Source organism: Varroa jacobsoni, unplaced genomic scaffold (genome assembly GCF_002532875.2).
Source record: "Varroa jacobsoni isolate VJ856 unplaced genomic scaffold, vjacob_1.0 scaffold_847, whole genome shotgun sequence".
In the NCBI taxonomy this organism is placed as follows: domain Eukaryota; kingdom Metazoa; phylum Arthropoda; class Arachnida; order Mesostigmata; family Varroidae; genus Varroa; species Varroa jacobsoni.
In genome coordinates this window covers 265,034-286,043 of record NW_019213749.1, presented here as the reverse complement: position 1 = coordinate 286,043, position 21,010 = coordinate 265,034, and the positions used below count along the sequence as shown (strand labels likewise).

General features: G+C 38.4%; 1 protein-coding gene across 1 annotated transcript; it reads right to left on the bottom strand.

The window, feature by feature from the left end:
* Positions 1 to 194: 194 nt before the first annotated feature.
* On the bottom strand, positions 195 to 21,005 carry LOC111264334 (beta-1,3-galactosyltransferase 1). Its single transcript, XM_022840142.2, has 6 exons — positions 20,176 to 21,005; positions 11,509 to 11,684; positions 8,823 to 9,129; positions 8,276 to 8,541; positions 5,035 to 5,183; positions 195 to 4,601 (listed from the first exon to the last, which is right to left on the bottom strand). The coding sequence occupies exons 1-6, from the start codon at positions 20,185 to 20,187 to the stop codon at positions 4,426 to 4,428; spliced, it is 1,086 nt and encodes a 361-aa protein (XP_022695877.1). The 5' UTR covers positions 20,188 to 21,005; the 3' UTR covers positions 195 to 4,425.
* Between the last annotated feature and the right edge of the window lie 5 nt (positions 21,006 to 21,010).

Here is a 21,010-nt window from a genome sequence, read left to right as displayed (position 1 = left end):
GTAATGCTATTCCGCTAGCGTCAGCAAGAGTCGCAGTTGCATACATGGATGCGAAAGGCGAAAAAAGTGTGCACGGATCGTATACATAATTCATTATATCTTGATATAATTGTAGTCCTGTTATAATTGCAAAAGCAGTATTTATAACGTACTATAAAGAATAAATAAGACCAGAAAAAGAGAACACCAACAGGTATAATTGGATTTGGACAAAAAGTTTATTTACAGTGGTTCTCTTCCCGACCTTCGTCCCTCTCTCTTCTAAAATGCTTTGTGATCGAGCAATATAAACCCGTATATATATCCACGAATATCGTATATAATTAATATATTTATTTGGATTTGTTTTCCCCTATCCAACCGATACGTTTTCTTGAATATGCAGTAACTCAGCGCTGTTACCTATGCTTAATTTAGCAAAAACGGTATTGTTCTCACACGTCACTCGCACACACGCTAGCATTAAATAGTTTTTATTAAAATCTCAAAGCTATATAAGTCTTTCATGTGTTTTTCATTCAAATTGAAGACGTATGACAGATTTCGTTAAGCTCAATTGCCTATTATAAGGACATATCGTACACTTTCGTCGTCTCGATAATCTGTACGGCGTACTTATTTCAAACGCGGGTCAAGGAGGACTCGCTTTAACGATATCTGCCCGTTTCACTCGTCAGAACCACACATGAAAGGCAAATTCTTAGATTGTATTTCGAGCTTCACAATGGTCTATTCGTTCATACCTTTTACTAGAAGCTAAAACAATTAATATACGAAACATTTTGGACCAGTTGTACTTGCCGTTCAGTTTCAGTAGCGTCCTAACGGTATCGTTCAACTTTATGCGGATGCCTGACTTTGGTTAGCTGTATGCCCTGAGAACTTTGTTAACTGTTGCCTATTGTTATCGCTGCCATCAAAAGTTCACACTAAATCATTGTGTGATTTACTTGTCGGCTGGAAGACGACCACAACTCACGTGATCTAGTTCAGTACCCGTCGGCATCGACAGAACTTCAGCCCTATACATATAGTATTCATATGCACAAACGTTGATATGGAACAAGCTGCATAAAGACCAACAATTTTGTGGTATAGGTACGTACAACTATTCAGAGATAACATTATATGTACTAAGTTGTCGCAAAAGTACTACGCGTTTTTCTATCTATACGGTTCATATTCAGGGCAATGTAAGTCGCGTGATGAATGTCACTTGAAAGCTTAGATTTGGCAGTAGTAGATATATCCAAACTGCTGGAATGTCTTTGACAAAAACCTTCAGATAGAGGGCCTTGAAGATGAGTGAATTTCCTGCAATACTTACTAAATCTAAAAATAATGTTTGCTACAATTGTGATTTAAAATGATTGGTATTTTAACGATAAAACCCAATATGTGCTTAAGTCAATCAGTATTTGTTTATAGTCATTATCAGTTGTATCTTTACAATTTGCTTGATTCATTGTATAAATGATGAAGTGAGAAACAAATTGTTGCTTAATAATCCCAGATTTTCACACACAGGTTTCGGACGATATATTCTCTATATAATAATAATAATAGTTTGTATTTTGTAAATGGGTTATGGTAAGGGTTGGCGAGTGCTCTGAGGGATAACTTGGTATAATAGCAGAGGTTGAAGAACTGAAAAATATCTATCTCGTCAGGCATTTCAACCCACCGTCCGTTACACGTCCTTTACAATACAGGGCCACGATACCACGACTGACCCCTTTAGAAACCACAATATGTCACACTGCATATAACATAGTCGATCACTGTTAGAATAGCGCCTCCAACCTAAAAATGGCAACGGCAAAAACAAATATCAATACAATTGCCTCGATTTGATGGTAATAAACGCCTTCCTGATTCGTTTTATGTATGGCGAATCACTGTGCAGTCTTACCCAAAAAAAAAGACGTGTTCAATTTAAAAATGGCCGCAGTTACGCGCTCACAACTTGCAGAACTATCAGCATTAACTCCGCTGTAGAACGTTAACATAGAACTATAGTAGTGTGGCCCCAGCCACACCGCCTACACCTGGATCACGCGCGAAAACAAACCTCCCTTTCCGTAATCGTTGTATCCCTCTGACGAATAGAATACGTATTTTACTTATACGGTTTTTCGTACCACAGGCTATACAATGATATAATGCGCTGACCCCCCTTATTGAGACATCCAATATTTTGAAGCTGAATTTATAGCAGTTTGCAATTTAAAAAGTATTAAAGATATAGAAGCTTTCGGAATTGGAAGACTACGTCATGTCTTTGTGTAACAGTATGCGCAACGTATTTGAGAAAAAAAAAAAACCTAATTTCGTAATTTTGCTAAAATAATTTCGACTGACTTGCAACAGGAACGCTGATTATACTAGCCACAACGATTAAACAACAGAGCTAGCATTCTTATGAACTTGTGATAGAAGAAATCGTAGGTACAAGGCTTATAGTCTGAAGACAAATTTTGTGCTGCACAGCATTATCAACAAATAATACTTTTTTTTCCCCATAATTTTTGTTAGCTCTACGCCAATGATATTTTTCTCTTGCGTGGATGCAGTTTTTTCCTTATTATATAAACATTCAACGCTTTAAAATCAGCGAGCGGATCATATATGTAATTTCTAGACACGCTGGGCTTGCTGTCATTCTGTAAGTACCATTGCGTATTGATATAATGATTATATTAAGAATAAAACCCTATTTTTTTTATCATTTGTGTTTCCATATGTAGGTTGAGGGGATGTCGTCGCAACACTTGCTTGCCTTCATCGCCATCTTATGATCATTCGCATATATATATATATATGAGGTAAAGCAGTAACCTTTTAAAAAATTAGGAATTTTTACATTACATCTATTAAAAAAAACAACACGCAAATTGATGCCATAAACAGGATATTGAACAGCGCAGCGCATGTATAAGAAACGCGTCGTAATGATATTTTTGAATATACTACAGAATATTTATATATGAGTCACGAACATGTACTTATGGTATTTTAGACGCATACTAACGCTACGACATTATAATGTTATTTGAACGACAACATCAAGGCATTCCTGATACAAGTGTGTGTGATACAGTTGAACCCTCTCTCATTTGCGTATCTCTTACTATTTTAGCTGAGGGAAAACTAAAATTTTCCAATTGTCAATAAATTTATGGTTCATATAGTCTATCGATTTGCCATCTTGTTGTTGCTCAGTGATCTATCTTTACGAAGAAAAAGTTGCCGTGTAGCGTCCTTAATTACATTTGGCTATTTTCGGTGTCAGAACGCCCTCCAACGATGTTAACAGTGTTAAGAACTGCCCCAATACCTTACCTAGCCTTGACGATATACACCATTAAATAGTGATAGTAACTCTTTACCCTGCTACTGGAAATTTTGTCTATGAGGTTAGTACATATGGTTTGATTCGTGTCTCAAACTGTTCGACAAGTGCGAATTATTTCATTACGTAATAACCTAGATCAGCAACTACATCGTTCCAGAAACTATATTTAGTGTCTGAAAATCGCTCATGTCCTTTTTCGTTGATGAACCGCCTTCGCAACACTGATCGTGCTCACGATTCACGTACTGCATTGCTGCATGCATAAATGGTGCAGTATATCGCAAAAAATCCCTAGGTTAATTTTGCCTTATTCGATGGAGGCTGTTTAGCAAACATCATCTCTTTCCATATATACACGCAATTTATTTTACTAAGCTATTTTTTGAAATCACAATTCCGGTTGGCATCATGAACATCACTGGTTTCTCAATAGAGGTCGGCCCCCGTTTGTTTAAGAAGGGCTACTGAACGCGTTTTGTCTCCACAAGGACATATATATATATATATATATATATATATATACACACACACAATAGGACCGTCTGTCCTAGCAGTTGCAGAAATAGAGATTTGTAAACTTCGCAACGAACTGTGGACCTGTGGAACATGGAGTCTAGGCTTCTGCTAACAAACGGAATCTAAGAAGACATTTAGCTTTTCGCGAAGGACGGTTATAAATTGCCCTAGGGTCTAATACTCGGGCACCTGGCATTCAAGAAAAGCCTTTACAATGTATACGGTGATATTCCAACTGAACGTTCACCGAAGAAAATAAAAGGTCTGGTAGACTAGCCAACGATGCATTCGATCCGCTAAAAATGTAGCAGACACAACTTAAAGGAGATTCTTTGCGTAACAAAGATTGAGCGCTGTAGCGATTTCATGGTTAGCTGGCGTAGAGCCGGCCTTCGAACATACATCTGAGCCCAAAAATTTTCCATCCCAACGGTCGTTCTACGAAATGTGTTGAATTTTAAAGCCTGCGTAGTAATATACGACAAATTCGTCTTCCTGTGGCTGAAAATATGATGTTCATGGGACACGATAAGGAAACGGGATCTTTAGTGTAGCTATCTGCAGAGCTTACTGCGATCGTGAACACCCTGGAACACAATCCTAAGTTCTAATGGGCTCATTTTATGTGCTGTGATTAGACGCCGGAAAAGACAAACGCTATTTTTGCGTTTGTAGAACTTAAAGCCGTCGTGGTTAAGTCGATGAATGTTCAATCGCCGCGCTACAAGACCTACAAAATGCATAGTAGAAAAATAGAAACAAAAATTGAAGTTGTTTTGCTCTACAAAGCTTCGGCTATCGTCATGGATTTTATTTTCATGGTGAAGGTTATGCAGTCTCTATATATATTAGTTGAAATTTAACTGGCTGAAATCGGTTGATATCTCGGTTTTGACCCATAAAAGTACAAACTAGTTAGTAATGTAACTGTTCCGGCCATTGCCTTAGATCTCTCTACATCTTTAATCTATAGATAATATATTGCTGAAATCGAATATTGAAAACATCGGATGAGTTACATTCAAGTGGCCCCAAGTTAAGTTGATCTCTTAATATGTACATACATACATACTGATTATAGTATTTTCTTTCGGCGTTCTGTTTGCTCCTATACCGTCTAGATAGAGCCGAGGTAAATAAGAACTTGCAAAATAAAAAATTACCTGTAATGTAAATGTCCTCAAGATGGAAGAACGGTGTTGTCTCCGCCATTCGAAGAAGGTCTGCAATGATATCTGTCGACATCACGTATCCAGTTCCAGAGAGATAATTTGGATACGCTTTCTCTCCAAAAATATAAGACGGAACGTACCTAACATAATTAGAAATAGCAAACACAAACTGATTTTAGTGGTGGAAAAAAATGCATTCGTGTTTATTAAACTTGCCATCGCAAGTTTTAGTACAGCTTATGACATATATAGCGTACACTAGAACACTGTCCTACAGAACAGCGCAGTAAACAAAACATACTATCAATACATGTTACTTTTCTCCTAGCACACATAACTATTATTTTGAAATTTAAGCAACTTGAGATTTGACATAAACTCAATTTTAAAAAAATCGAGTATCGTATATACTGAAAAAACTCAGTCACCATATTATAGCTATACACAATTGCTTTTCCCATCCTAGACTGTATACGATTATCCAGTGTAACAACTGATGTCCACAGAAAACAACAAATTCTTTGAGGTCATAAAGTTTCCCGATAAATAATTAACTAAAATTTTACGTACTGTCACGCGAACTCGATCTAATGAACGTCAAACGAGTGATAGAGCCCGCGGACATAGTTTAATTGACGGTGGCCAGTTGCACGTTACGTTATGGAAATGAAGATAAAGTTACTCTTCCCGTTCCCCGCAAAGGTTATAATTAAAATGTTGTAAACAAGACGTATAATGAGGCGAAGGAGTCAGCGTGAACTGCGTATACGCTGTCGGGGCAAAAAGAAAGTTCTCATCTAACTTGAATCACCCGATATAAGTCTATCGAACATGCCAATCATTATGTGATGCCACTTAAGCCTAAGCCATAATCAGACTGCTTTCGACAAGAAGAATGCTCGCGCCCGATATATTGGATCGAATCTCGATGAAGGTTAGATCTTAGTTCAGTGTAGGATGATTTATATAGAGAAGGAAAATATTTTGGTTACTCAAACGCATATTCTTTTTAGAGAAGGTATGCTTCTCTGACGCTGTCCTCACCCACAAATTACCCTGAGCATAGCGCATAAGCGGCACAAGGTCGCGCGCGTAATTTTAAATATCAAATACATTCAGTCATCGACCAACCAAATTGGCAGTTATTCCTGCCTATCACAAATTATTTGAAACCGTTGCTAACTTTTCGCCCTTCGGAGAGCACAAAAGACGAGCAAAAGCATAGAAAAAAACAATCTACCAACCTTCCACAATATAGCCTGTTCTGTACAGATTCTCGTACGAAATTGACCTGTAGCAGGATGCATAAACCCGTCTATATTTGAATTATTGGAGTATAGATAATATTCTAATTCTTGATATAAAAGCAACCAGCCTAATCTTACGCCACGAGTAGTATCAAGCTAAAAAAACTTCATGCAATTAAGGGACTAAGGAGGTTGCCGGATGTGGTCGGAACTGGAAGCGCTGTATACAGCATAAGCAGAAATAGTAACGGATAAGGTCAGAATGGATCAAGCGTCTACTATTAGAACTTGCTTAAGACGAGAGAGAGGTTAAAGGTGGCAGGGTTATTGTTCGCAAACAACTTGACGCGAGACGATGATGTACCGGGTCGCCGAAATCCTATTGAATATTAAGCAAAATATTTACCTTAGCTGACATTAAGTTCGTCCTAAAATGCCATAGGAAACTTCTCATCGAACGCACTAAGGGCAATGAGGGCTTCGCAAGTCCAAGGAAACAGATATCACACAAATATCTAGCTGTTATGGTGGACTGAGACCGCAACTGCTTTTCAGAGCAGCAGAGGATAACAATTAGCCACACTTAGCCAACTTAACATACGGAGAAGCAAGCGGTGGTGAGAATGTCAAGAACTACCTGAAAGGTGCTTGGGAGGGACTAAAGAAACGCAAAGGTATACGTCCCAGGAGTATTAGAATACTTCACCGTACCAAAATGTTCGGACCACGAGAGGCGGAAACGCGAATCAAAATTCGAATTTTTGAAAACTTCATTGGTTATGATGGAAACCTTTAGGACTAAATCTTAATATATAATAATAATATAAATCTAGGACTTGATATAAGAGAAACTTAGAATTAAAAGCTAGACGAAGAGCTGAATTAGCACTCTAAAATAGAACCTTCGAACAGTAAAAGTGCCTATAGACGGTCGACTATGGCCAACATGATCGAGACGAAACCTTAACAAGCTACGGCAGTAACGTATACCTCGCGACAAAAACATCGGGTGTTCACTATTAGCACTGGCTTGTGCAAGAATCGTACAGGCCCCACTGGCAGTTTTATGGACACATTGAACCGGTGGGTACACTACGTCAGACCTGAAACGTTTTCAGAGACAATACAACATGTGCTATTACAATGTAACAAGGAATACCAAATTGAATGAGTAAACCTTCTTGCCGCACCTGATACTATTGGATAAGATAGATCTGGGAAGATACATGCAACACGAACGCTGAGTTAATCGCTCCGTTAAACTGAGCGCTCCGGTAGGACAACACTGCTATGACGTTACCGTATTACCCCTATATCACCATAGCAGCAATCTATTGCGATTCGTCTTATTTCATGCTTTACTTAAAACGAGATGCGATATTTTATTTAAAAAAAAAAAACAAGCACTCTCAAAAGATTTAAAATAATAATTGGTGGAATATGTCTGAATCAATGTTTTAATATTTTGCTTAGGACTAATTTTCTCTGTTCTCGCCGAAACATGATATTACCTCAGGGGGTGAACTTTATTCGATAAGGATTAACTTGTGCGTGGGAACAGCACTCCTGGCTGTAAATTCGTCCCTACCTTTTGAGATGTTCAGTCAAATGGAGTACTAAATATCACTTCGCATTGAATAGTAATCCTAGCAGATCTGACAACCCCAAAGCACTATTTAAAGCTATTCGTTTGGGTGCTGTTTTGCTACTGCTACGTCGTAACCTAAATACAAAATTTCAAAGATGTCTAATGGAAGTTAACGTAGTTTCACTAGCATACTAAGACGTCAATAAGTCAGTTCCTCAGAGAATCATATGTGCATCAAATCAAAGCTACATTAATTACATTTTTGAACCGAATAAAGCTCAAACAATATTTTGTTCTCCTTCTATAGGCTGTTGTAAAGACAGCACAAAGAATATATTTTCTCGCAGTAACTATCATGATTTTTATCGGCTACTGAAAAGCGTAAAGAAGACATTACCATTTTGATTTGAAGTCTCGTAACGGCGTGGCTTTAGAAATTAGAGCGCCAAGGAGCATCCGTGGCCGCCCCCTTGCCTTAAGAAGACTGACAAGGTTGTGCACATTGATGTACATATCGTCATCGGTTTTAAGCACGAAGCGTGAAGAAGCGGCACAACCCGACGAATTTGCCCATTTCAGCAGAAAAGCTGATTTTAAGGTAAGATTATTGTACGTATCCAGGAAATCTTCTTGGATTAGATCATCAAAGTGATTAGCTTCCGCCTATAATACAATAAAAATCTATTACTTACTTATATCGACAAAACTAAGTACCTAACGGGGCGATTGTTTGTGTAAAGAAAGTATAGAGCAAGATCATACACTGTTCTATTGCTTGGAACAGTCCAGCAGCATTGATTATGTTCAAAACGTACGTGTATACTGAAGAAATTTGTTCCTGTATTTTACCTTGAGGTATTATTATTTGATAGTTAGGTAGTGAGGTACCTACATGTATTATTGGCCCATTGGTTCCGACAATTTGCTGAAAAAGTTAAATTTACCTCAAGTTTGTCCTGCTGTTGAGTTTCGTTGCTATGCGGTGGTCGACCGACGAGAAAAAATACACGGCTATCTCGTGGAGCTTCGGTTGCCCATGTTTCTCGAATGGCCTGTCGGGCATTGCTGTTAACGACTGCTGAGCAGACTATGATGGTTAGTAGACGCTGGGGGTCACACCGACTCTCCGATGGCGTAATAAGGGCTGTCAGATTAGTCGGTTGCAGGATAGACAAGAACGTTTCTCTTTGTCGTAGAACCCAGGTTAGATTTGGCTCAACTCCTGGCTCATTGGACCAAGTGCCCAGTGGGCTGAAGGATAGTATAAGCAAGATCAGAACCATAATGAATGACTAATATTTCGTATCTACTAAATGCAGAACAGCATCTTGTAAGTTCTAATACGCGATCTTAGGAACAAACTCAGGTTCAGATTGCTATAGTAATAGTACGCGGCATAGGAACTTATGAAAAATTCTATCTAAAAGAAGAATGAGAAACTGCTTTTAGCAAATATCAATAATACAGTTATTTAAACCTATTTTGCTGTTTGAAATCTTACGACTTTCTAGATATTTAGGAACTTTCTTAGTTTAGAAGTTTTCAAACATTTATTTCAATCCTCTTTACCTTTAAACTTTATAGTTTTTTACTATGAATGGTTTATTAACACAACACTAAAATGGACTAAAGCATCATAAACATTTACACTTCTTTTCAATTTGTTAAAAAAAGAAGTAACAAATTTATTGATTAAACGAACTCGAAGAGTCTATGGCTATCTGGTTGAAAAAGACTCAAGCCGACATTTCTATCACTTATAGCTACATGAACTATCCGGGATCACATCCATACATGTAAATACACGTCGCTGAGGAAGTTCCTCTCATTTATACTGGGTTTCCAACTGGATCGTTAACTTAACAAGATCAAAATATTAACAACAGCTAATTCTAATCCTAGTCTTGTTGAAGTTCTTGAACTTTGTAGCTAAATTGCAGCAGTTTTTCTGCTTGAAATCTAGTCAGGTATTTAAATTGCTCCTGACTGCTTACTGATATCTAATGCATACAGCATTGAAAAAATATCTAGGCTTGTTTCTTCGCCTTCGGCTTTTCATTACACCGTCTGCATTCTGTACCAGGCCCCCATTGAGGCCTTGCTCTTTGGAAGCTGTATCAAATGGAAGAGCAGTGCTTGTCTTTATAGTCATGTTATTGTCCTGATTGGCATCATGCATTTTGACGAAGGATGGCCAGGCTTAGGAGGTCAGTAACAACCCAAAGCTACTGGAATACGAATCGTTTCTACTGGATCTTGAAAAGATTAGAGCGGTACATGGCGTGGTCCATGGTAACCATTTGTCCGTCGACGAACTGTGTTGGATACTTAAGCAAGAGTTGGGAAACGTTCTCTCCTCTGAGCTCTATCTTTATTATTTTTCTGTTTCGCTTTTTACAGAAAGCAATTCACAGGCGAATGCATTATATATGAAATGCACTAAGCAAGCTATGCATCAGATACAACCATGAAATTAATTTTTTATACTTAGGGAGCTCTGTAAAAGCGCTTGGCACTATTTACCGGATTATACTTGCACATCCGAAACGAAACGATCGTGCGTTTACGATGTATATATACATGATGATTTATGTAAATAGCGTTTACCACTGTCCTGTGATTAGAGATCGAACGGCAACTAGAAGGATGATTCAATGATGTGTGTATTTATCTCCAATGGCCCTATCAAAACACTAGCTAGAAGGCTGAGGTTTTTAGGCAGAGCAGCTTACAGCAAGGGTACTATACTGAACTTCCACGTATCAAAGTCTGTCGACTAGACAACTTGTGTGAATACAGATCACCTACACGGGTATATTCGTGGTATGTGTAGCAAATGATTAATTAATACACATATATAGACTTCGTAAGTAACAATTGCTACAAAACACATAATTTGAATGCACATAAGGTTTTTCCTCTAATTTATTCCGATGAAACAATTTTTCATAAAAAAAAAATCCACATACATATAATGGCGGCGATTGGTTAATCCTTAACCTTAAGCACAGTAAATCGCATAAGTGTGCATATGAACGATCTTTTCTGAATCTATCGCGTTATCTATTATTAGAATAAGCGTATAAACAAGAAAAAACTCTGGTAGCCCAATATATGCTGAAATAATTTGGACTTTGTAAGGAGTCACGGACGACTACGCCCATGTCAAATGCTTCTGCGCAAATGAATCTGAACCCAGTGTGAATCTAAAAAGCCCTCATAACACATACGCCATGTTGTATGGAAACACACCTCGTATTAGTTGCACTATGAAATCAATTGTGGATTGCGAGTCAGCCGTTATAGCGATCCCACGAACGGAGATAGAATTCTGAACGGACTGAGGTGCTAATTCAAAAGGGTAAGCGAGAATTATTATAGCCAACTGTTATGATACTCAAACCAATGAAATAACCATGACCTTTGACAATATGCCATAAATAGCAGTCTACGTTGAGAATATTTGTTCTGCTAATACATTAAACTACTTAATAACTTTGACAGGTGCAATCAGCCGCTTTCATTGCGTTGGACTTACTTTAGGCGGGCGGATCGACACGGCTACTTTTCTTGTACCGCCAAAAATAGCATCTCTTAAGGATCTCTAGTACATCAGCGATGGCGACTCACCTGTATATGAGACAATATAGCGTGATGAAGATTATGCAGAATAGTGCAAATCTGACCGAAGCCCTGATGGAATAAACCGAACTGACTCCGACAAATGCTTTCCCTGAAGGGCTTCGAAGATTGGACTGCCCCCCAGCAGCCGGTAAAATCTCCTTATTCAAGCTGGGGGGAAGCCGCTGAAATAAGGGAATAATAAGTGTCGAAATTTAAACACACAACAAAAACACGACTTACCTAATAAAAAGCCGACCAAGATATGTTCGTAGAGAATAAGGTCTTTATATTATGGTTATTCAATTATCTGAATACGAGCTCGACAATTCCAAGGAAGATGCTTTTGTCTTTCCGTGTGATATATAGGATGGATATATAGGGAAATGTCATGTATACTTTTTATTTATGGATTGGAAAACAAAAGCAGCTTTCTGTGCATATTTTAACTTCAGCGTTAGCCTAGGCCGGGAAGCTACAATGGAATATGGTTTTAAGCAGATTGCTTAACACATAACAATAGCAGGCGTAACAAGTTAGCCCATCTTGTTGAAACCAAAAGTCGTTCGTGTCTAATGCTCTAATTTCGAACCGTAAAAAAAAAGCTTGTCATTGGTCACGCTAGATTTTACTATTATCTGTTGCTAGCGAGTCATAATAACTTCGCTTCGTAAACTACATTACAGACTGATTTTTTGCCAATTTTTTCGAATTTATCTCATTTCTACCTTGAAAGATACCCGTAAAAGCGTTTCGCGCAGCTGCCTAAATTTTAAACACTCAACTTTCGCAAGACTGGCTTATCATAGCTATTATCATTTCCAGCTCAGTTAACAAATACGATTATATAAAACAAATCGAGTGGATCTATGAACAACGTTACATAGACAACATATGTAGCGTCAAAGGTCTCTCCACCTCGGAGTACTGTATTACTGACAATTGAGGTAAAGTTATAAAATATAAATATTAAAATTTGTAGATCTTTTATGAAGGCTTCCAGTGAAGATGGCACGTACATAACGATGACTCAGTTAGATTATCCGGTAGGAAATCTTCTTTTGATGCTATTATTGTTGTTTTATTTTTTGAGACATTATGTATATGAACTGTTCTCGTTGAATGTCAAATTTATCTAAACATATGTAACGGTAAGTGCTCCATTGCCTGAATTCCTATAAGGGTCGTAATGACGTTAGGAAAATGGTCGATCGGTCGGTCGGTATTTTACTGAAGTCACATGTACTGCTCAAAAGGCACACGTTAGACACGGCGCATTGAATCTGAGATAATTGTTTTACCAAATAATTCGTCCAAGTATTTGTTCGTTGTTCTGGCGCAAAAATAATTAGTTTCACTGCAAGAGCCAGTTGGTCGAATAACGTAGTTGTTATAGGGAGTTATATGTAAAAAAAAAATCCCATGTGGAATTGACCATATGTTACAATGAAATCTGCAGCTTATCTGGTTGGCATCAGTTAGCTTGAAGGGGATCCCACTTTAGCTTACTCCAACCGATGTCACCGATGATAGTAAAGCATATCAGAACAATACAAAATGGCTCAATTTAGTCTGGATCCACATTGTCAAGTGTATCCTTCCATACGACCAGCATCTCTTCTTTGTGGGATTATAATACGTAGCCACATTTGCATTGGAACGATCGTAGTTGTCAGGAACTATTGAACGTCTATTCTAGTATTAAACAATGAATAACGTCACCATTTACACAGCTTTTCAAGAAAGGTTTGCTGTAGAGTTCGGTGGCCACGTAAAACTCTGTATCGTTTATGCGGTTTATACTCCCTATAACTGTCGATGGGTCGCTTTCAACCTGGCACAAACTCTTGCCCCAGGCACAACCCAAAATTGCGGCATAGAAACACTAACATGGTGATGATAGTCGGCAAACAGATAAATCGGATATAAAGTAAAATAATGATTTGCATCATAAACAGCCATGCTAAAAACACTAAATTTATCATACTTGTCAATATTCCGCAATGGCACAGGCCGTTCCCAAAACGTGGGAAGGAACGGCAACTTTGTTCCTCTTCTTATCCTGTTACAGCTAAACCGATCAGTCACGAAAAGTAATTTTTAGGGCTCGATCAATTTCTGCCTCCATTGTTTATCTTGACGTTCTTTGATCTTTAAAGACGATAATATTTGAAACAAATGAGAAAGTTAAAATAAGCTAATTTTTAGTTTTTTTCTATCTATTTAATTTCGCAATCCGTGTAATATGGGCAAAAACACCACTGGCTCAGAGTCTTAATGTTATTATCTCAGGGAATCACATCAAATATTTAGTCCTGAGCATTATGATGCATTCACTTGGACATCACAAAGGCTCAATAGTATGCAACGATATATCAATTCTCCTTTTGTTTTTATTTGGTTTTTCAAAGGATGTTAATATATAAATAATATTGCCAAATATATGTTACATAAGATGAAATAACCGAACAAACCAGTTATCACGTGTTCCATCTCTTCGGCGAAGTTCAGTGTTTCGTACAAATAGAGGTAATTAGATGACTTGAAGGGCCTTCTTATGGTTTTCATATGAAATCCTTCAGTAGGTCGAATTTATCTCGGCCATTAAACGACAATGTTTATCTGGTTGTTTGCTTACATCGCGTAAGCTTAGAAATGCATACTGGTATTTTGTGCTACTATCCAAAGGATATAAACTACACCAATGGACATCGGGATCGGAGAACGATGCTTAGCGCCTTAAGTTATAAGTTACTCACTTTGTGTACGAGAAATCTGTAAAGTATACATTGTAATATCAATCATTAGCATGCGCAGTAGGACGACCATCGGTTTCTCTGTCAAATCTGATTGGACATAATGCAGTTTCGTTATCCAGGCAACAAATGAATACTGCTAGAACCTCTCGATAGATGCTAATCCATCTATACTAATTAAAATTGTATGTTCTATATATGAGCCAACGATATCTGCTAGAGAGTACCTGCCTCTCATCTTGGAGAGCTGAATTTTTTTTTCGATAATAATACGGCATCAATGATACACTTCGTTAAAAACCTCTTCTAATGTAAATTTCCCCTTTATTTAGCTTCCTCTGTGACGCTGCTTATTTTTTATTATTATTATTATCGTTGTAGATATGGCCAGTTCATTTGGCCTTCTTATCTCATATTCAGTTCAGCGTAGCATGACTCCACCAAAACCTTTTTTTATTTATTTTTAAATAAATTTCTAATTACAATTTAGAAGATAAGCGATTCTCGCGTAATGGCGGTCCAGTCTTACTTTACAACGCGAACAGCAGATAACAGTAAAACATCCTGCCTGAAATTTGTTTTCCATTTTCCAAGATGCTTATCGATATTGCTTGATGTATATAGTATATATGAAAATATATAGTATAGGATGATATTCGATTAGCTGCTGCTACTGTTGTTATGATTGCTGCCTGCGGTAGCCATCGATGTATCATCAATTTAGCATTTTCCACATTGTCCCTTCTCTACTGTAGGTTCCTCTCTGTTTGTATACGTACGCACTATTCAATGTACACATTTGTCGATTTTCATACGACAAGCTCGTAGAAAGTTATTAGAACATATGTCGATATGGCCTCGGCATCAACGATGGTTTCCGCTGCCCGTGACATGGAGGCTTCAGATGATGCTACTGTCGCACATAGTTTCGCGGGGGCATCGCTTGTGCGAAAGTCGTCCGCTTTTATAGGACAAAAGTGAGCGGACTTCGGCCACCGCCGCTGACGACCGTCATAACGACGATCATTATAATTATCAGGATATAAGAATCCATTGGCAGCAGTGACCTAAACTGAAGGGTGAGGCTGGGAGAAGAAGCAAAACAGAAAGCCTTTATTGTCTTGTTCAGGCTTCTACTAGACTGCCGCGACAGGTTCTAAACACACTTCCGTCATCACGGTTTTCCGGTACTCTACATGTGTACAAAACGTAAATGTGTTCCAAGAGAAAACACGAGTCGGAAATTTCATCAGGCATAAGCTTTGTGTATATTATGAAAACGGAAATGCATTTTTGTAGGGGCTTGCTGATTATATGTTTACACCTCACAGAAAAGATGAAGTCTGTGAGAAGGTGGGGTCTGTAGACTCAGGATCAGGCGAACATACAATGAAATATGAAGGCTATGAAACTGCTACGGCTACCAAAACGTTTGCTGAATAACCGAGATATTAATGTAGCTGTTTGGAAAGTGATGCTGGTGTTGATATAAGTGATAGAAAAATATATAGCAATAACAAAAATATGCAAGAATGAGTTTTATTAAGTAACAGTATAAAACCTGAATCGGTGCTTCGCTAATAATTATCGCCATATCGACGCGGAGCTGCAATTTTGCACGGAGATGTAGGTGGCGTTTTGCAATAGAATAGTTATCATTATTAATATTATTGAAATGGGTCAAGAAGCCCTTCGGCCAATTACCAGCACATTATCAAGCAAGCTGTATAAACCGCGCCTAACAGAATAGTTAATACAAAAAAAACGCTATTTTTGTTTTGCATGGTAAAATCCAATACAGATAAAGCTGCACTAAATCGTAAAATGTCACACTCTGACGAATGATTTTAAAGTGCGCGCGAATATGACGTTGTAAATAATGCACACAGGCACAGAAACGAGAGGTAGCGTCTCTGGTTGGAGCCAACGTCAATTGTTTCGGCCCTATTCCGAACATCCGCATAAAAAGTAGAGCTTGAAAAGCTCATGACCTATGCAAGAATGTGCATCTTCTATGAGCCACCGGAGTACTAGGTCCTCACTGAAGTCAATGAATCGTATCCATTATTGTCTTATTCACTACCTGGAAGATTAATTTTGCTAGATTTAATGGGTCCCCTCCAACAAAGTTGGATGAAACCAGTTGTTGCTTATAGGATCTATTACAGTATAGATAGCGTAATTGGATTGTATCGATAGCGCAAAAATAAATATTTTATGAAAGTTATATTTAAGTGTCCGCTTGCGCTAAGCGTTGATAAGGTTCCAAAGTTACCGAAAAAAAAAAAGGTCAATCATAGTCTATCGTGAGAAATTCATATATTATGACTACGCCTACGAAATTCGTTGATTTTTAATTAGGTATCTGACCTGTAGTCCATCTAACGCAGTCATGAAACGATCCAACTGTTGTATCTTAAGAGGTATCAAACTTTTTTCTACGGATTTCATCCAGCCATGCCTTCAGAACGGTGTTCGCAAGTGTACTCTTTGTCAGCTCTGTTTATGTCCGAGGGAGAAAACTGATTAAATGAAAAGTAACTGAAGTCGTTCGTTTAACGAAAGCCGAAATTGATGAGTCTTTTCAAGCGCTCGACAGTAAACCTTCTAAGGAGGAATCAGATACACCGTGATCCACAAAATGCTTAAAGCTTCGAAAGTTCTAAAGCTGATAATTCCAACTGGGATCAATTAGTCTGGCTAGAGAAATCAGAATCCGCAGAGACGGTATTGAGCTTGTGGACAAACGGTAAAATCGAATGAGTATAGCGATCACATACAACCCATCAACTAGCTAAGAGCTGATATAGTAAAAAAAAAAAGGCGTTCCAATCGAACCCTGTCTGTACTACGTTAAAAAAATTATCATATGATGCAATTTACAGTGTATCAGTACGGCCGAAAAAGCATTTAATATTGAAACTACCTTATCTCGTGCAATGACCCATATGCTAAAAACTACCACTACTACAACGACCCTCTCTAGAGCAACTAACCAAACAAAGTATAATAAATCGCATTCATATTTCGGCCAGAAATTGCTTATGGCGGTGATTTCGAAGAGAAAAAAGTAATTGCTGAGAACTAGTCATGCCCACATCCAGAAAATTTTCCGCCGCTACTCAGCTTTGTGTTACTAGTTCATGTGTGTAACTTTTATTCTTTAAATCTGGCTTCACTTGAATGTCAATGAAAGTTCTATATTGCCATGAAATAGAAAAGTTAGTTTCGCTCATATAAGCATTACAGAAGGAGAAATATACATACAGCCTACCTGCTAGCTACGTACGTTAAGTTCTTCTTTCCTACCAAAGCTTCAACTAACTCCTTATTGTAATAGACATGCAAGTTGAAACTGAAGAAAAACAACATAAGCTTCGGAGGTCTTAGAGACGGTCTCAGGCCCACATGCGCAATCCCTAAAACCTTATACACGGACGCTCCCTAAGGCGGCTTCTAACACACGCCGTTTTTTTCTTCGAAATCTTCGCTAAAAACCTTTATCGGTGCCGGCTTGTCCTGCACTGGGTTACTGCCGGATTGGTTGTCACTCTACGGTACTACAAACTTAAACCGATTGTCTAGTGATAAGTCTAGTACACTTTAATTCATCAATCTATATGCCAAAAGTGATATAGAAGAAAAAGAATATAGAAAGCAACGAGTCAATAGAGATCTGTGCTGTTAAATGGACATTCGGTCGTATGTGATTGTTCACTGGAGTCGTCGTTTTCACGCGAACCTATGGCAATGATCTAGAATATATCTTCACAGTTAAAGATAGAGGAGTATGCCTGTAAGTGCCAAGGGCCTTCATCTGGCAATAAAAAGCCACAAAAAGCTATCATATTAAATTTATGTAGTTTTTTCGACTATTTTTCCAATAGAGTAGGTTTACTACAATGTGTAACACATACTAAAACCGCTGGAGTACACCGTTGCGCTGGACAGTGTTCATAGATACGTTGTTTTCGGATTATTAACGTTCCTAATACGTAAGCGAACCTGAAAGGAGCGGCGACAGTCAAGTTAATTTGTTCCCCGATCACGGATATGATAGGAGTTCCGGAAGTGCAGACTGGTGAGGCCATTCATCAGATTCGACAAAACGGCATAGTGTTTTAGGCAGCATATTTAAAAGGCCAATGATGATCCTGAGGCTGGTCTTAGTGAGAGCTCTGAGCAAAGCTGAGCTTAACTTTGCGCAGAATAAATAGTGCGATCAATGCAGGTAACTTAGAAAAATGACGTCCTCTCGATCGTTTCGTTGGCCACCAGTCAAGCTGGAGTTAAAATCGTTCACGTTACACAAATAAACGGTGCTGCTTCAAATCCATATTAGTGGTCTATGGGAAAGCTTAACGTCTAACGCAAACATCTGATATATATATATATATATATATATACTCCATAATGTTTGTGTCAGTCATGTAGTGCTATATTTATATAGAATAGAACGCACATTCTTCGTTCATATTCTATCAGATCCAGAAGCTTTCAAAGTTGCATCAGGCCAATTACGATGCCAGACATAAGGCCAATACAAGCAGCAACAAAATTAGCCGCTATTATTTGCCCCAGATGTAGCACAACTTTCTCAGCTGCATTAATTACAACATCGACTAACATCTAGGTCCGACATTTGTCACATTCAAATGCCCAAACATCGTAGATGATTATACCTTGTCCTATTTAATATTTGTTCGTTTAACTGTTTTGTTTTATCATATCGAACGATCTACATGTTTTACACGACATGTGAAATCAAATTTTCATAACTAAAATTAGCCCTAAGCGCATCCCGTAACAGCAACTTGGTTAGAAGTTGAATTAGAACCTGGCCTTTTTTTGAACTAAACACACGCGGCCACCGATAACTGCCCATGCTCCTAGTACACTGCAAGGAAAATGAAGGAGCTAAAACAGTACGCTCCGCGTAGTGAAAAAGTTCGATCACTTTGACAGGTAATATTGTTGTAATTTGCTAACAGTAGGACCTGCCCTACTTTACACCACTGGGTAAAAAGGCAAATTCACAAAGTCACGCCACTAAAAGTGAGCATTTTTAACTTACACTGCGTTGACGCCCTAGATTGGACCATAGGTGGTACCGTTATATTGTCTCCATAACCGACGTTCCAACATTACATGGCTTACTGTTTCTATCTATATAATCATAGTTTAATCAGATAATGTTATTATCTCTCAGCGGAATGTGATCCACCTGGGAATTTCGAACTTCCTGCGTTAGACTATTATTTTAACATTCACAAAGCAAAAGCTGCTTTTTATTATATATATATATATATATACAATATATATATAGGCAGGTACAATTGCTAATATTAATGTCACTATTTTTATAACCAGTAACTGCTCCCATCACCTACTATTTTAATAAACGACGTTGCACGCATTAGTAGTATATTTTGACTTTTTTTTTTTATTTTGTAAAAGATAAATGTTCATCAGCCTCCCACAGCTTATGCATGGGCCCCATCAAGCTTCTTAATAGGCGGCCGCGCGGCGCAGACAGCGCCTTGGCGGCGCAGGGCGAACGCAGAGAGAATGAGCTTTAACATAATCTGCAACGACTGAATTATTGGCGCGCTTACACTAGCGACACCAACCGATCGAGCATAGCAAAATATTGCAAATTATCGTCTGGTGACCAAATGGCCGAAACGCTTTTTTGGGCCGATTCCGTACGTCAGGGAACGATCACAGCTATCGCACAATACGTTAAGAGTACCTGCTCGACTCGATCGAACGTAATAGTATCATTAGCATGGCTACATACAGTATTCGATTTTCGACGACGCAAAACAACCGTCCAACAGGGAGTTCACAAGTGGCCTAACATCGAGCTAAGCCGAGAATTAACTATTCCTTCACTCGTTACAGATAGCAATCAACGCACCTGATACTTCATGGTATGCAAGACTTGCTTCGATAATAAAAATACATTTTTAACGCCATTACGGTTTTCACCACACCTCAGTCAAAGACTCGCATTCACTCGACCTCCAGTTGACGACTGACTACAAGGAGAGAAAGGGCCAACGTTATAAACATAGGATGAGGGAAAGAACAAGGAGCGCTGCAGACAGCACAAGCCCGCGAGATTTTAAATTCAAACGGATAGATTACGGACAGAATACTGAAAACTGCGCTTTAATATTAAGACCCAGGAAGCGCCTGTGTATAAGAGTGAGTTGCAGTACAACTGAAAGAAGTAAATACACAACTAAGATTGAAACGTTATGCCAATCTTATTCGAAGGACAAGAAAGAGGTTCGACTCTCGAGGTGCAGCTAATATGAATATTCTCAGTGCTGGACTAAGCTGGCACATCTCGTAAACAAATGCCCACCCGTGGGCGTATTTTAAGAATTTTAATCAAAGTGTACTTTATTCAAGTTCATGTTCAGCCCGGATTCCTTATTCGCTTTCGGCTTTAGTGACTGTTTGCCGCTATCACGATAAGCCTAGGTGAACGCGCTTGGCATCGTAGCCACACGGTCTCCGTATGTCTCTCCAGTGTTGCTGGCGACAATTCTTTCATTCGTCGAGCTAAGTAAATATAACGGTCTTATTTACTTTGAATTAAACAAAACAATTAATTTAGTCATTAGTCTCGGTTCTTAAATACGTCGATGAGGACGTATCGCCGTGCGATGCTGGCGCTTGGACGACAAGTAGATTTCTTAAAGGCATTTTTGTAACGATAAATATAGAAATGCAAACTTAGAGCA